The 18,555-nt window shown below is 33.2% G+C and overlaps 1 protein-coding gene and 1 long non-coding RNA gene across 2 annotated transcripts in view; one reads left to right on the top strand and one right to left on the bottom strand.

Moving 5' to 3' along the window:
• Positions 1-18,555, bottom strand: part of LOC112484740 — a 59,077-nt gene that overhangs the window by 4,131 nt on the left and 36,391 nt on the right. The window lies entirely within an intron of this gene.
• LOC102892723 (T-cell receptor-associated transmembrane adapter 1) overlaps positions 14,857-18,555 on the top strand; it is a 30,979-nt gene continuing 27,280 nt past the window's right edge. Inside the window, exon 1 of the mRNA XM_006905449.2 lies at positions 14,857-15,127. Coding sequence (XP_006905511.1) covers positions 15,121-15,127 — 7 coding nt within the window. The 5' untranslated portion in view covers positions 14,857-15,120. The remainder of the gene's footprint in view (positions 15,128-18,555) is intronic.

The following is an 18,555-nucleotide window of genomic DNA, read 5'->3' on the forward strand; positions in this document are numbered from 1 at the left end:
ATAGCGTTTACACTTACTAGAATTTGTGCTACCCAAATTCCCCCTATTAATAGGATCATTTCTAAGAAACCAATTATCCCTAAACACATGCCACGTCCTCGTTCTTGACGATGCATTCCTTGAAGCCTCTGTCCCCATCTCCGGACCTTGTCACGCAGTAGGGTAGAAAGAGGACGCGGCACTGTATCCCATAATTCTGATGTGCTTTTGTTTTCATTCAGTTTAAAGTATTTTGCAATTTCCCTTGTGGGTCTTCTTGACCATCAGTTATTTAGAAGTCTGTTGTTTATTTTCCAAAAATTTGAGAATTTCCGAAAAACCTTTCTATTGTTGATTTCTAATTTAATTCCATTATCATAAAAGTACTTGGTGTAATTTCAATCCCTTTAATTTTTGTGAGACTGGCCTTATGAAATAGCATATACTAGTCTATCTTAAAAATTGTTTCATGTGTGCTTAAAAATAATGTGCATTTTGTTGTTGATATGTGGAGAGTCGTCTTTAAATGTCAATTAGGTCCTTTTGATGATGTTCAAGGCTTTCATATCCTTACTCATTTTCTCTCTACTTCTATCACTGAGACAGGAGTAGCTAAATCTCTAACTGTGACTGTTGTATTTTCTATTTCTCCTTAACTTCTGTCAGTCTTTATTTCATTTGGGTGTTATGTTGTTATAAGCATATATATTTATATTATATGTTTCTGATGTATTAACTCTTTTATCATTATAAATCGTTGTCAACAAAATCATTGCTAGTAATAATCTTTGTCTCAAGGAATATTTCATCTCATATTAATATAGCCATTCTAACTCTATTATGGTTACTGTATGCATGCATTTTTTTTCTCATTTTTTTACCCTCACCTATCTGTAGCTTCGAATTTTAGGTATTTCTTTTGTAGACAGAGAGTAAGATCTTGTTTTTTTTAACTCCATTCTACCTCTGCCTTTTGAATGGAGTATTATTGTCATATATATAAAACCTTTATATATATCACAAAACATAATAATGTAATAGAGTTATGGCTTTAAAAAATCTTCTGATTTTAAAGAAATTAAGACAGAAAAATTATACATAAATGTTATAGTCTTTTCATTTACTCATGTGTTTCTGATGACTTTCATTCCTTCCTGTGGATCTGAGTTACTATCTGTAATTTCCTTCAGCCTGTAGGATTTACCTTGTTTTTTCCTGTAAGTCAGATCTGCAGTGAAAATTCTATCAATATTTGTTCTATCATTTTTTGTTCATCTAGGAATATCTTTATTTTGCTTTTTTTAGAAAAGATAATTCCACTAGGCTATAGAATTCTTTTTCAACTGTTTTTTCTTTCAATACTTTGAATACATAATTCCTCTTTTTTGTGGCCTCCATTATTTCTTATGAGACATTAACCATCAATCACATTGTCATTTCCTTCTATGAAATGAGTTGTTTTCTCTCACTGCTTTCAAGATTTTCTCTTTCCTTTGGCTTTTATGAATTCGAATATAATGTGTCTAGTTGCATTTTTTGTGCACGTTATATTTTCTTGGTGTTCATTGAACTTCTTGGGTCTGGAAATAAATGTTTCTCATCAAAATGAGAAGTTTTCAGCCATTATATTTTGAATAATATTTTGCCTCTTTCTCTGCCCTCCTTTCATGACTCCCAATAAATATATGCTGGAATGATTTACTTGTGCAGATCTCTGAAACTGTATTACTTTTTAAAATTTCTTTTCTTTTTGTTCTTTGAATTAGACAATTTTTATTGATCTATTTTCTAATGCACTAAGGTTTCTACTATTTCGCACCTGTTGTTGAGTTCACCTAGTGAATTTTTTATTTCAGTTATTATACTTTTCAACTCTAGAATTTCCATTTGATTCTTTCATGTGGGTTCTCAAGAGTCAATTTCTCTTGACTGCTTTTTTCCTCCTGTGTATGAGTTGCACTCTTCTTTGTCTTAGCATGTCTTATAATGGTTGTGTGAAAATAAAAATTTTGGATAACATATTGTAGCATCTGCGCATTCTGTTTTATTTTTCTAAGGCTCATTTGTATTGTGGGTTTTTGTTATTATTTTGTTTCTTTGTCATAGTAACTTCTTGAACTTAAACCACACTAGAGCCAATGATGTGTCTGCTCAGTTTTTTTTTTTTTTTTCTCCTTAGCCTTCCTTTCTGGGGCTCTCCCTCTGCATAGTTAAGTGGTCAGCCAACAATTTGAGCAGATACCTTAATTCTCTAAGTCTTCCTCAGACATTGATGATTGAGATATGTGTGTGTTGAAGAATACCTTCAAAGTTGCAGCCAGTTCTGAAATCTACATTGGCTTTCATTTGTCCCAGGTCCCTCTTAGGTCTCCCAGACACTTTGCATAGTTTAGCAGTTGGACAGGAATGAGCAAAGAGCTTATCTCAGTGCTGTTATGGATCTCACCGTTAAATTTGTGCCTGGCATGTCACTGGTTCTAAAGCAAGGTCTGAAACCTTGGACTAACAAAATCGTGGTCTTTCTCCACTCATTCTGTAATGAGGCTGCCATTTTTAATCAGCAATATATGGGGTTTTCACACCCATCTTTCTCCTTGCTCTTCTTGACTCTCCTTTCCTCTCAAATCAAGTCGACCACCTCTGGTTTTAAAGCTATTGTTTTTTGCTGCTGTTTTCAAGCCTGTAACTTACCAAGCAACAAAGGGTCAAGGAGGAGAGGGAGATGAGAGCAGCTGAGGCCAGAAAATCATGAACTGCTGCCATTCATACCTAAAACTGTAGCAATTTCCCAAGAATAAGCATTTTTAAATTTTCAGATGGTGGTTTTAGGCATTTTCTCCTTTGCTTTGTACTTGTTTCTTTGCCAAGTAGAATTCTATAACCTCTTCACATCGCTGTTAGAAGATCTCCCTCCTTTTGACTTTTAAAACACACATTTGATTTTGATAAAAATATGATCAGATGATTCAATAACTATTAACATAATAATATACCTATATCTTTTTAAATGTCTATATTGGCTCTATAATTAAATCTATATCTAATTATATACCTTACCTCTATCTCAAGCCAAGTCAGCATAATGTTCAATATCAAAACACTACAAACTTTCCCAATAGTAAAGAGTTGGCACTTTTTATGGGAGAATCCTTATTACTTTCTCAGTTCCTTGAGAATTTGCCTATTTGATGTCTGTTTTGAGGTCAGTTTTGGAAATTTATATTTTTCTAAGTAATCTTATTTTCAACTAAGTCTTCAAATATATTTTCCTGGAGTTAAACAAAATCCTCCTCATAATTTTGTCAATTTCCTCTTTATTATAAATTATTTTTCATATCTTTATTTTTTATTTTTTATTTGTACTTTCTCCATTTTAACTAGATTTGGATGGTTAATAATTTATCAATTTTAATATTAAAGTTTCAAAGAACTAGCTTTTAGATCTATTTATTAATTTCACTATTTTTTTATTTTCTAATTCATTAATTATTTCTTTTATTTTAACTGTATTCTACGTTTTTTTTGGATTTATTTTATAGTTATATAACTAGCTTATTAAGTTGGATGTTCAATTTTTATTCATTTTTATTAATTACTTAAAGTTATAATTTTTTTTTCTGAGCTCTAGTTAAACTTAGCCCGTAGCATAAAGAAATATTGTATGCCGTTTACTTAAATACACCAATTGTTAACATTTCCTACCTTTTGCTTTATATTTATCATTTGCTTGCTCTCTCTGCACATAGATTTGTAAATTGCAGATATTATGCCTTTTTTAATCTAAACACCTTAGTGTGTATTTCCTAAAATCAAGGAATTTCTATTCCATGACCACTGTACTATTATCAAAAATCAATAAAATTAACATTGACATAATATCATTACCTAATTGACAGTCCATATTCAAATTTTAACAGTTATTCCAATAATGTTCTTTATACTTTTTCCCCAAATCCTAGGATCAAATAAAAAATCATGTGTTGCCTTTACTTGTCATGCCTCTTTAGTCTGCTGTAATCTAGAATAGTTAATCAGCATATTTTTGTCTTTAACCTTGATGTTTTTGAGGTCTATGAACCAGTTATTTTGTAGTATACTTCTCAGTTTTGGCTTGTTTGATATTCCTCATGATTGATTAAAGCTTTGCATTTATCATGAGAATTCTAGAAAAATATTACTTGGTGTACTATGGTAGGAGGTACATGATTTTAGTTTGTTCCATTATTCATAACCTTAACTTTGATACTTAGTTAAGGTTATTTCTGCTGGGTTTCTCTACCAAGAGATTTACATTTTTCCTTTTAAATTAATAAATAATATGAATTTTTTTTCAAGTTTGTAATTTTGAGGTAGGTAAATATCTCCTTTGCTTATTAATCATTCACCTACTAGTTTAACAACTATACAATTTTTTTCTGACTCAGTTATTAATTTGATAGTTTTAAAATGGCGGATTTTCTAACTCCATTTCTTCTACATTTATTAGTTTACACTCTAAGGAACAATTTTCCCTTTTTATTTAGTCATTTATTTATTTATTTGTTTATTTATCAACATGGACACATGGATTCTTATTTTTTCTTTTTCCTATCTCCAAATTTTTAACATTAGATTTATCGAGATATATTTTATGTACAGCAGAAATGAATCATTTTAAGTTTTTTCTCAAAAATGTTCCATTGTATCCTTTTGCAATCTCTTTCCTAACCTCTAGTCCCAAAACTTACTGATCTCATTTGTTCTGTTTTTAATTTTAATTTTTAATTTTTTGTCGCCAGTATAAAAAATACAAATAATTTTTATATATTAATATTATATTCTGAAACTCTGCAATACCTGCTAATTAGTTCTAGCTGGTTTTTTTTTTTGTAGATTCTATAGAATCATATCATCTGTGAGTAATGCAGTTTTACTTCCTTTTCAATCCAGATGTATTTAATTTATTTTTCTTATTATATTGCTTGAGCTAGAAGCTGCAGTGCAATGTTGAACAGTACTGAAATTCAATTGAATATATATATATATCTTTTATTTATAAATGTATACTCTTCTTTTCCTTATACCTATATTAGGGAAAAACATTCAGTAATTGACAAGAATTATGTCTTTAATCATTGATTAAGGGTTATGTGAGTTGTAGGTTTTTTGTAAGTATTCTTATTATGTAGAGGAAGTTCCTTTCTATTCCTAGTTCCCTGAGAATTTTATTTTTTCAGTTTGGAATGCATGGTGGGACTTTGTCAAGTAGTTTTTCTGCCTTTATTGAAATGATCACATGGTTGTTTTTTGGTTTTGAGGTTTTTTTTAGTCTGTTAATCTGATTACTTAGATTGATTGATTTTCTAATGTAATAGTGAATAAATCCCACTTATTCATGATATATTATCATTTTAATATATTGCTAGATTAAATTTGCTAAAATTTTGTTTAAAATTTTCCATCTATCTTTGTGAGGAACAATTTGCAAAAGAGATTGCAAAAGGATAATTTTATTGATTTTTGATTTTGTAGTTTTCTTATAATGTGTTTATCTAATTGTGTTATCCAATTAATTCTGACAGCATCAACATATAGTACTTATTGAGAATTTCATATGTAGCAGATACTGTGTTAAGTAATTTATATATATTTTTAAACCTTTACATTTGATACTATTTCAGACTTTACAAAACAATTGCAAGAATGGTACAAAGTATTCTCATATACCTTTAATTCTGATTCTTCAAATAATAACCATCTGCCACATTGCTTTTGTTCTCTCACTTGCTCGCTTGTTGTGTGTGTGTGTGTGTGTGTGTGTGTGTGTGTGTGTGTGTTTATATGTGTCCAAGTTTTTTCACTTTAAAGATTTATATCATGTGTAAACTCTGGAAAATTTTCAAATATAGTTTCTTCTATTATATCCTCTATTACATCATTTTAATACAATCTCTAGATAAATTTTATCTTTTGTTTTGTTTTATTATGGCAGAACCAGCTTAATATTATTTAGGACATTTCTGGTACTATGTTAGGGTCAAAAACTTTGCCCTGATGAATCTAGTTAAAAATCTCAAAATTAATTGTTCTTATTTACTCTTTTGTGGTCTGGGAATAAGTTTACTTATAAAATTATAAAGTCCATGTCTGACAGGACAGATAGTACTTTTTAAAATTAAGTTCATTCTCAACACTCCTTACTCACATATTTATCACTCTAGATCCCCTGTCTGGTCTTCACCCCCCGTTGACCCACGGGAGGCTGACTTCTATGAACTGCATCAGGAGGGCTCCATTTCCCTCTGACTTCACTGGGCTTGGCCAATGAGGAAAATGGGCGGGAGAATGGAAGTTAGACAACAAAATTGGGAATTTTTTCTACAACTCCCTCCTTGCTTAGTGATAACTGGCAATGACTGGGTTTTTTGTTTTTTGTTTCTTAAACTGAAGGCCATAGTTCCTGTCAGACAGTCCTTTCTTACAGCTATATATCTCATTGGGTTCTAGTAACTGATACTCCTCTAGTACTTTCAAGTCAAGGAGTTGTCATGGGTTCCTTCTGGTGTTAACATGGAAGTGCTTTATTATATCTTGTTTTTCCCATTAGTCCTGCCTGCATCTCTGGAAATAGTCCCTTCATTAAACGTATTCAATTACCTCTTTTGACTGTTGTATCGGTTTCTAGCCAGGACCCTGGCTGTTGCATCATTTTTCGGTGTCCCTTCTCCCACTCTATGTTCCTAGTCCCTAGTGTTCTCCAACTAGAGTTTGCCTTCTCCTAGTAATTTCCTAGCCCCAAATCTCTTAATTTGTTCAAAATTTAATCTACTGTGTAAATTATTTAATGGAGAATTCGTTAGAACTAGTATCACTGTATAAGCTATTCTGAGGATGCTAACTGTGTTACCTGTCCTGGGGCATTTGAATTTATGGGTTCATTCCTTTATAATATCAAGCAAAATACTTCTCTAGAGATGGAAATTAATATGTAAGTGGTAAAGTTGATATTTTCTGTGCTGTTTCTCAAGTAAGCCAGGCTCTGTATATGGGAGGAGGCCAGAAGAAAAGAGCCAATTCAATAGGAACAAAAAGTTGCTTGATCCAGTGTTTCCTAAACAAAAGTACTGCCAAATTTCTGAAAAAAAAATGAAGGTATGTTTCTCTTGGTTAATAATTTTTGAAAATATTGCCTACTCTTGAGAAGAGAAGTTACATATTAGCTCACTAAAGCCATGAAAAGTACTACAGTATATATATTGATTTTACTTTGTTTGAGCCAGTTATATTTCAAATACAATCACAATTTCTCAGAATGCTTTGACTTTGCTAATAGCACTCATTCGAGGACATCATATAGAAATCTATGTAATGAAGCAAATTGTTTTCTTCCAGAAAATTTAGATACTTAAACCTTTCATATGTAGGAAAATAGACTGTACCTGCTTTTAGCCATTTCTCTCTTATTTCTGAATTTTTATTATCTACTCTATTAATTTAGTATTTGCTTTTTTAAGAATTCTGATTCTGTAAGCCTATAATAAGTGTAATAAAAAGATCTAAGAATCTTATGTCAAATTCATATATTATTCTATTGCTTTTAACTTATTTTTTCTTTTCCATCTGAATAATTATGTTTTCTGGAGGATCTTATAGTGTAAAGACAATGAAAATATGAATCATTAATATAGTCTAATCAGATGCAATTGTAACAACATAATTAACTTTGAATAATTCCACATTTTAAAATAGCATAATTGAAAGTACAGAGCCCTTCCTCTTCTGTCTTTCATAAAGTTGTTTATTTTGTACTAGCTTCAGTCTTACTAAAGAATGATTCACAAAAAAGAATCACAGATTTTTAAAAATAAAACAGAAGTATTCTAAAGAGCTTCTAAAATAAGGAAACATCTTTTATTCCAACTATAAAAGTTGTGCATGTTATTGTAAATAATTTAAACAATAAACAAATATATAAAATGTAAAGTCAAAATCTCCAGAAATCCCTTGCTAGCAACTACTCTTTACAGTTTGGAGCCCTTTGAATTAAATAAAAAAAAAAAGAAATAAAATGTATGTATGTGTGTATTATATATATATTTGTGTGTATATATATGTGTGTTTATGTATATAGAGAGATAAACACACTATAGTGATAAATATTAATTATAAAATAATAGATGACTGAAATACTGCCATTTGTGACAACATGGATGGAACTCGAGATAATCATGCTAAGTGAAATAAGCCAGAGAGAAAAAGTTGAAAATCACATGATATCACTTATATGTGGGATATTAACCTAAAAGCAACAAATGAGCAGGACAAACAGAGACTCATGGACATAGACTATAGACTAGTGGTTACCAGAGGACTATAGAGTAGTGGTTACTAGTAGGGTAGGGGAGGACGGGGGAAGTAGATGGGGTAAAAGGGATCAAATATAGAGGGGTAAGGAGAGGGTGAAGTGGGTAAAGGGGATCAAATATATGGTAACTGAAGGAAATTGGACTTTGGGTGGTAAACACACAATAGAATATACAGATGCCAAATGATAATGTACGCCTGAAAATTATATGATTGTATTAACCAATGTTACCCCGATAAACTTAATTTAAAAAAATAAATAAATTGAGCTAAAAAAAAAAAAAGATGACTGAGCTTCTAGTCAAAATGGCAAAGTATGTAAACACTATGCTTGCCGCCTCTCACAACCACATCAAAATTACAACCAAACTATGGAACAATCATTATTGGGAGTAGCCTGAAGTCTAGCTGAAAAGAAGTCCTACAACTGGAGACATACAGAAGAAGCCATTTTCAGACTGGTGGGAAGGGCAGAAATGCAGAATGGGTTGGTTTCGCACCCATCTATGGCAGTTGAGGATGGGGAGGGATATCTCGGCTGTGTAGGTCCCCCTGGAGGAGCAACGGGTCCCATCCACACTCCAGGTTCCCCAGCCCAGGGTTCCAGTGCCAGGAAGAGAAGTCTCCACAACTTCTGGCTGTGAAAACTAGCAGAGATTACTGCTGAGTGAGATAGAGGATGCCTGAAGTCGCAGACATTTCTTTTAAAGGGCCTGTGCTTGCTCACTGACAAACTCACTTTCTCTGAGCTCCAGCACTTGGGCAGCAGCTTGAAGGGCTCCAGGGACATACAGAGAGGAACTGAGTTGTCCAGCTTCTGGACAAGTCTTGGAGGGGCAGCTTTCTTCCAGAGAGAAGCCATTTTTCCTTTGTTGAGCTCTTCTCAGATCCAGCATGCAGACCCAGGTGGCTGCCATATTTGAGTCTCCATCAACTTGGCTAACACTGGTCACTCTACTCTGGAGATTCCCTGAGACCCTGCCTCATCCAACTTGCAGGCCCACTGAAGCTACCTCCAGTGGCTAGAGGTAGCTTGATTTAGCCCATACAAATAGCCTGATTTAGCCCATGCTGCAAACATTTCTAAAATCTCTCAAAAGTTTGCAATACCTAAACGAACAGCATTTGGCCTCCATGTGCCCATATATCTTGCTGAGCAGCCCCAAGTTCAGCACTAACAGCAGCCAGCCTCCATTTGTGACTCAGCATCTTGTGGCACTTCCAAGCCCAGCATAGATGGTGGCCATCTGCAGATTGCTTGGTGACTCTTGCCAGGTGGCCTTGGGCAGGGCACAGGTTACAGCTGAATTTGGCCTGTGGCTAGGACCCTGCCAGAAGGCCCACGGGCCAGCAACACCAAGTGACCAGCTCCAGACAATCTGGAACACCACCAGGGCTGCATCCTAGGATGACATACCCAAAGGGCATATTTGTCAGGCACCAGAGCTCTGCTGAAGTGAATTGTGCTCCATAGGATCAGCTCCTCACAGGCCGGTACTCACAACCAATCAGTCCGAGGGTCAATCCCTCCAATTAATGTGCAAACAGTAACTAAAACTCAACTACAATAGGAGGGCACACACAACACATTCAAGGGACATACCTGGAGAACCCCACTCAGGTGACCTGGGAGAACTGCCACTGAACCCCACAGGACAGGACACCTTTATGTAGTAGTAAAACCACTCTACTAAAACCAGGAGACATAGCAGCCCTCTCTAATATATAGAAACAAACAGGTTTTCAATTTCAATTAGGTTTTCAATTAGGGAGACAACTAAAATGGGGTGGCAAAGAAACATGTCTGGAATGAAAAAGCAAAACAAAACTCCAGAAAAAGAACTAAATAAAATGGAGACAAGCAGTCTTCCAGATGCAGAGTTCAGAACACTGATTATAAAGATGCTCAATGAACTTAGGGGATGAACTCAGTGATAACTTTAACAAAGGTATAGAAAACATAAAAATATAGGCAGAAAACATAAAAAGGAACCAGTCAGAAATTAAGAATACATTGGAGGGAATCAACGGTAGATAAGATAAAGCAGAAAACTGAATCAGTAATTCAGAAGGTAAGGTAGCAGAAAGCACCCAATCAGAACAGCAACAAGAAAAAAGAATTTAAAAAAAGTGAGGATAGTTTAAGGAGACTCTAGGACAACATCAAATATATCAACATTCACATCATAGGGGTGCCAGAAGGAGAAGAGAGAGAGCAAGAAATTGAAAACTTGTTTGCAGAAAGAATGATGGAAAATTTCTCTAACCTGGTGAAGGAAATAGTCATAAAAGCCCAGGAAGTGCAGAGTCCCAAATAAGAGGAACTCAAAGAGGCCCACACCAAAGATTAAAGACAAAGGGAGAATGTCAAAAACAGCAAGAGAAAAACAGTTAGTTACCTAAAAGGGAGCTCCTATAAGACTGTCAGCTGATTTCTCGGTAGCAACTTTGCAGGGCAGAAGGGATTGACAGGTAATAGTCAAAGTGATGAAATGCAAGGACCTACAACCAAGACTGCTCTACCCAGCAAAGCTATCATTTAGAATGAAAGGACAGATAAAGAGCTTCCTAGACAAGAAAAAGTTAAAGGAGTTCATCAACATTAAGCCACTATACCAGAAATGTTAAAGGGACTTCTTTAAGAAGAAGAAAAAGAAAAAAAGATTAAAAATATAACTACTAAAATGATAATAACTATACATCTATCAACAACTACTTTAAGTATAAGTTGATTAAATGCTCCAATCAAAAGATAGGGTGTTTAAATGGATACGAAAACAAGACTGCTACATAGCTGCCTACAAGAGACTCACTTGAGATTGAAAGATGCATAGACTGAAAGTAAAGGGATGGAAAAATATATTTTATAAAAATGTTAACAAACAATCAAAAGCTAAGGAGCAATAATTATACTAGACAAAATAAACTAAAACAAAGGCTATAAAACAAGAGACAAAGAAGGACCCAGTAATCCAACTTCTAGATATTTATTCGAACAAACCCAAAACACTACTTAAAAGGGACATGTGAATTCATATGTTCATTGGAGCATTATTTACAATAACAAGATACAGAGGCAACCTGGGTGTCCATCAATAGATGAATGGATAAAGAAGAGGTAGTACATATATCAAATGGAATAGTTCTCAGTCATGAAAAAAAGAATGAAATCTTGCCACCTTCAACAACATGGGTAGAGGGTATTGTGCTGAGAGGAGTATGTCAGACAGAGAAAGGCAAATGTCATCTCTATGGGGTCTAAAGAACAAAATAAAGAAAAGAAAAACAAACTCATGGCTACGGAGAATATTTTGATGGTTGCCAAATGGGAGGGAGGTTGAGGGATGGGTAAAAAAGAGGAAGGCATTGAGAAGTACAAATTTGTAGTTATAGAATAGCCATGGGGATATAAAGTATAACATGAGGAATATAATCAATAATATTGTAATAACTATGTATGATATCAGATGGATACTAGATTTATTGGGGTGTCCACATTGTAAGTTATATAAATGTCTAATCACCATGTTGTACACTTGAAACTAATATAATATTATATGCCAACTGTAATTAAAAAATTAAAAAATATTTTAAAAAGTAATAGAGTGAAGAAAATTGTGAAATAAATAAATAAATAATAGATGACATTAAAAAGAAGGATTTGAAATCTGGGGCTCTTTTTGTACTCTATGACCCATTTTTCTGACTGTGAAAGCTCTGAATGGCCATTTTGATATGTTTTTCATTTTCTTTTTGGCAACAAGACCTTAATTTTGTTGGCCTTAAAATTCTCATTTCTTGACAGGTGCCCATCAAACTCACATACTTTCTCCTAAAGTTTCCTACATTTTTAACTGCTTCAAGTTTGTCAGGACAGTTCTGCTTAGTCTAGCTATCTTCTAAACTTCATTTGGATAACCCATCTCATTAAAAAAGTACTACAGAACCTCATGTTTATTTATCATTTGACCATGGTTCATGAAGCTATTATTTAAATCTCTGAATGTGCTTTCTAATGTATTTCATAACAAACTTGTAGGCTTTTTTATATTCTGATAATGTCTCCATGTGCTCATCCATCTATATTTAATGAAAAGGAATAATTTTTTTTCCTAGCAAATTTCAAACATCTGTGGAGCTATCTAATGCACAAATATGGACTTTCTGGGTGACCTTGGAAATCTTGCTCTATCTCCTGAATACATAAATCTCTGGAACAGGGAACACTGTAATGTTGATCACTTTTCAAAAATATCATAATAATTGGAAATTGTGAAGTAGTTCGGATTTACCAGCCTAAGCTTTACTGTTTTGAAAACACCAAGCATCATGTTCATTAACTCGTTTATGCCATTAGATAATTACTCAACGTGTACCACAGCCTGTTTTATTGATCTGAAGAGGAAAGGTATGTTCCTTCTCGGTCTCTGCATGTCTCCTATGCTCTTGCATTCCCCAGATCTCTGCAGTCTTGTATGTATAAGGTTACAGACTTGAGGCAGGGAAACCCTTCAGGCACTTTCAACTGGTGGGTTTAGTTTGAGTCTCTCCTTTGTTGAGTTGTCTGGGGAGGTACACCTCCCTCCTGGGATAACCACAGAATTTCTGCATTTTTACCTGAATCATTCTTATTGCGTCTGAACTTCTCCATATCCAAAGCAAAATAATGAACACCCTTATTGTTTTTGGATTTGTGATTTATGGAACCACTGAATGGAGATATCCTTGTTCCTTCTATTTTTTTTTTCATCCTATGCGCTGTTCTTGTTCAAACAAGGGGATGCATACACCTAAATTTCCAATCCTGAGACCCTCTTCTTTCTCCCACGTCCTCTGTATGTCTCAGTGACATAAATAGGCATCTACTTTGCCCATGTTCCAAGGTTCTGCTTATCTAATCTATGTAGTTCACTTTTGAGCCTGAGGCTCCTAACCTCTTTGCCAGTTATCCTATTTCCAGACCAAAGCTCAACCCCTCAAGGCTGCTCCACAGCTGAACCCTCTCCTCTTGAACTGATTGATGTTCAAGCTTAGAAATAAATTTAGAAAATAAGTTTAGAAATAAACTCTGTTAAAATGATTTTTAGATTTATTTTTTGTAGGACTTACCTAAGCCTTTAATGTACTTGCATTCATAAAGATGAAAATAACAGTATTTCTAAATATATTTGTTGAAGGAACATTTGTTTTCCAAGAGTTCCTTAAAGGCCTGGGGTTCTATAGAAGGTACTTTTTTTTAGAAGATTAGACTAGGAAATCTCCATGGTCCCTTTCAGTTTTACAGTTTCTGATTCAATGATTCACAAGAAATATTTTTGGGGAAAGTGAGTGAAGTAGAAAAATCTGTTAGTATTTAGGTAACTCTGTCAAGAGTAAGAAAGTCCAGCATTTTGGTTACTAGGGAGCTGTTTCTGTAACGAAGCAAAGAGAAAGCAGACTAACTTTTTAAAATTTATTCAATCATTGTGAGAATATTTATTGAGATCTACAGTGTGCCAGGCATTTTTCTAGAGGTTGGAATTTTAATGATGGATAAGATCAATACTCTCTCTGCGTTTAAGAATCTTAGAGAAATCAGCTAGAGTAAAATAGCCTGTAAGCCATCTAATATCTTTGTGCTGAGTCTGTGCATCAAAAGTCTCATTTTAAAGTTTCCCTTCAAGTTTAAGTTCTTAAAGTTTAATTACTACTTTTGTAATAGTCTGGATTCTATTTTTTCATCCTTCTAATTAAATTAAATTAATTAAGAAAATTGGTGGACTACAGAAGCAAATATGCATAGGCACACAATATGCAGTAGATATTTATACACAGAAATACATGTGAATCATAAATATAGATAGTACCAAGACTACCTTTACTTGACTAATATTAAAAATAAAAGACTACAATTGATATATATGTGTATATGTATACATATATGATTTTCTCACAGTGTTGTCCAGAAAAACTGTATTAAAATAACCAGGGCTCCACTCAAAATATCCTCATTCAGAAGGGCTTGGAAATATGTTAAATATTCAATTACTGCCAAATAATGTACTTATGCACACTAACATTTTAAATCTTCTGATTATTGAGATTCTGGGGCCGGGGTGAGAGCTGGAGCTTGTTGCCAAGTAGGCCTAGATTGATCAGAGTTACTCACATTGGCCGAGGTGAGGGTTGCTAAGAAGGAAGGCAGGCACCCAATCTCTCAGTGGGATAATGTAAAGAAGGTAGCTGATACATAACGATGTTCAAAAAGTGTTAATTCCCTTTCTTCTGTCACACCTCAAAGAAAACAGTCAACAGCTGAGAACACCTGGGGTCTTCTCACTGTTTCCTCCCTGGTTTAGCATATTTTATTCTGTTTTCATATGAACTCACTTATGAAGAGATGCCTGGGTTCTCTCTAGAAAGATTGGAGAGCCCTCCTAGTCTGATACATACCTTGATTTCATGATTTATTTTTAAATTGATTCAGGTATTGAGAAAAATTCAAATACCCCAGTACAGAGGATTATGGGATTTTCCTTCTCATGTTACACAGAAATTTAAGAGCCTACTGGTTTCAGATCAAGACTCTAGAAGCCTCCATCACCACATTTCCTGTTTGTAACTGAACAAAGTACACACAAAAGATTTTAAGAAACAGAAGAGAGAAAAAAAACCGAAGTACAGATAAAGACAAGTTTTACTGCCACACTGCTTCTAACATAACAGAACAACATTACTTAGAAACAGAAGTTTGTGAGAGTATTTTTAATCCATGTATTTGCTTTATGGCGACATAAGGATTTTTCTGAGAAAGCAAGCATGTCAGGTAAGTCACATTTTTAATTCTTTTGTTCCATTCCTGTGTCTGAAATTTCACTTAACAATTTCTAAGTCTCTAACAAAAACACTTAAGATTTAGAAAAGTAAATTAGTTTACATACTATTTTTTAAAATTGAGATAACCTTTAGTATAATTATAACAGATTTTGAAGTGCATTAACGAGTATAAATGATTATATTCTCTTAAAAGAAAAAAATTGGAAAGTGTTTTATAATATAAAGCTAGTTGTAGCTGTTCAGTGTTTTTTGATGATTACGCCATTTAAAGTATTTGTTTTATTTAAGAAACTTTTGTTGACCACAAATATTCCTCTTTAGTTTACTTTAGTTATAAAACAGGTTAGGAATAACCACTTTATAATTCTTCAGAGTTTAAAAACTATATTATCCTCCCAGAAATCAATCCAATTGTCAACATTTAGAAGTGACAATTTTGCAAAGGCCAGAGAAATGCCACCACTTGAGGAATGGATTGTGAAGGTCGAATACACATTGATTAGCCATGACTGTTCTACATTTATGGTTCATTCCTCTTTCATTCTATGTACTTTTATTTCTTTAATAAGCATCTTGTTGTGGTAAGAGAAAACATGCATTTTTATTAAGGAAGAGAACAGTGAAATATATATGAAAAAGAAAAAGATTTGTGTAGTTCCCATTGCCTTAGAAAACGCAAGATATTATGTTGTATTTCCTTCCATTTTTTATTTCTATACACTCTACATGGTTTGCTTTTCATAACTGAATAATAATGTATGTAAAATTATAATCCAACTCTTTTCACAAGCATTATAACATAAACATTTCCTTTTTATAATGATTTCTGCTTAAATATTTTAAGTAAAATAAAAATGACATCTATTGGGTTAATTATACTTTACCTAATTACTTGTTTATTGTTGGATATTTATGTTGGACATTCAGTTTTTTTTATATTTTAAATGACAGAAAAGTGAAATTTATGTAGCTTTTCCTATATTAAGGGTTATTTTCTTAGATTTCTAGAATTGGAATTACTGAGTAAGAGTAATTTGTCTGATTACATCTTTTGCTTAATTATTGCACTTATAGTACTTTTAATATCAATTTGTATGAGCCATTTATAAAGATATTATATATTATAATTCCTGTCAATTTGCTTCCCAGTGTTTTATTTGTTGGATTTTAAAACCAGTTGAATGGATTAATCACACACGGAGCATAAGCTGACATATGGTTTCCATATCTCTCCATATCTCTTTCAGGATTCATAGATTAGCAAAGGACAAAAACAATTATTCCAGTTTTGTTAGTGTCCTGCAAGAAATGGACATAGCAATACTATAAACAATTGCCATGAGCTGAGGGTGATGGGAAATTCAGGAAGGCTAAAGGCAGTGAATATGACATCCAACTATTTCCAGTATTAATTCTAATTTTATACGGAATATGGTAAAATTTCCTCTATAGCATTTTGTAGTTTAGATTTTCCCTCCAGCTGTAATACAGGATTTCTGCCATTGACAATTAAGACCTTTTGCAATTCCACAGAAGTAATAAAAATGTATTTGCCATGAAAGCTCCACAAGTCTTAAAAAAAAAAACAAAAAAAAAAACTTAATGTGAAATAAGATGATAATATGTTTTACCTTTAGATGGGTAAAGTAAGAAAGAAAATATGTGAATAAAACAAAAAAGTGAAATTTGTCCTAGTTATTTAAAGCAATATGTGAAAAGGAAAACTCAAATCTTTCCTTTTCTCCTACTTACATGACTTATAGTCACTACGTCAATAAATGTGCTGGTATTATAATTTCTACTATGTTTCTGCATTTATGTAAAATTAATATTAGCTGAATCAAGTGGTGAAAACAATTCATTTGGCTACCATTAATTTTTTTTTAACCAATGATTCTCCATAGTTACATGCTGTTTTTCTAAAAAAGAATTTTCATTGTCTTTTCTTTGTTTTCCCTTGAACCTCAGTCACCTTTTTGAGAACAATGAAAGCTTTCTTTTTTTTTTTTTTTTTTTAGAAAGTAGGTAGGTAAGACTAATTTATGAATCATCTCTTAAACTCACATGTTCTTTAAATTAAAGATAGATTAGAAACAATGTTTCATTATTTAACTTAGATGATGTTTGGCTGTGATTTTAAGGAAAGTCAGTCCAGGAAAGATTGTCACTTAATGGTCATAGCTGAGAAATAAATGTCCACAAATTGTCAGTTAATAATAAATATTATTGATTACTTTTTTAGGCATTTTTTATTTTATTTAGTTTTCTCAGCATTCCTGAATTAAAAAGAGAAAAAAATTAACAAGACTTCCTAAGACATTAAAGAAATATAGTAGTTAAAATATTTTGTTGGATGAAAATTTCTACATACTCATGCCATCTTCAGAGGGTTTTACCAAGATGTTTCTCCAATAGGAAACAACAATATATATAACGAAGTAGCTAAATACAGATGAAAAGAGATTCATCTACAGCAGAAATTTGGATATCACTTCAATCCCAATAGGATTTCTGAAGTTTACCACTTCCAATTAAAGTTTAATTGTAAAAGTGACACGGAGTCTAGTAATGGAGGAATCATAACATACTATCATGACATACCTTGCACCTCACTCCCAAATATACGCTTTCCTCAATTAAATTTCATAAATATTAATTAAGAGCAATCATGATGTACTAGAAAAAGAGAACCTAGATGTCACACAAATGGGTATCTGAACTCCAATTTTATAAGTGGCTTAAGTGAGTTTCAGTGATTTGCTCAAAGTCACTCAGCTAGTGACACTCATTCTCTCTCTCCACAGTGTTTGAAACAGATATTCCGGTGAACCATATTGCTGTTGTCCCTCTCCTCATCTCGGCCCCTCCCAGACATACACCATTCATTTCTCAAATAATGCACTATTTATAATAGACACCCATTTAAGATTGACAGATTCAAATTTTGCATTAAAACAATATCTTATTTACTTGAAAGCCTGGGACTGGGTACGAGAATCACTTGCAGTATGCCTGTGACTCGAGTGCGTTCTAGGGATGGTGTAATAGAATGGATAGTTGTGGGGGAGCTGTGTGGACAGCAGCAACGTGCTACATTCCAAAAGTCAAGAATGTGCCTAGTTCGGCACCAAACTCTCACCACAGTGAGAGTAAGTCATGAGTAGAATCCATGGAGATTGATATACCAGAATTTTTTCTTTGAATTTTTTGGGTTGCCTAAAATAAATATACACATTCATGGAATGCAAAAGAGAGGTAGTCACTGCTCTGACAGAGTTTATAAGCCAAGGAAGAGAAACCATCAAGAAAAGCCATATCCTTTATACTATAAACTCATACACTTGTCTCAATTACAGACTCCTCGAAGGAGAAAGAATTAAAGCATTATATTTATTGCTTTTCTATTGTAAATTATTT

Source organism: Pteropus alecto, unplaced genomic scaffold (assembly GCF_000325575.1).
Source record: "Pteropus alecto unplaced genomic scaffold, ASM32557v1 scaffold270, whole genome shotgun sequence".
Classification (NCBI taxonomy): domain Eukaryota; kingdom Metazoa; phylum Chordata; class Mammalia; order Chiroptera; family Pteropodidae; genus Pteropus; species Pteropus alecto.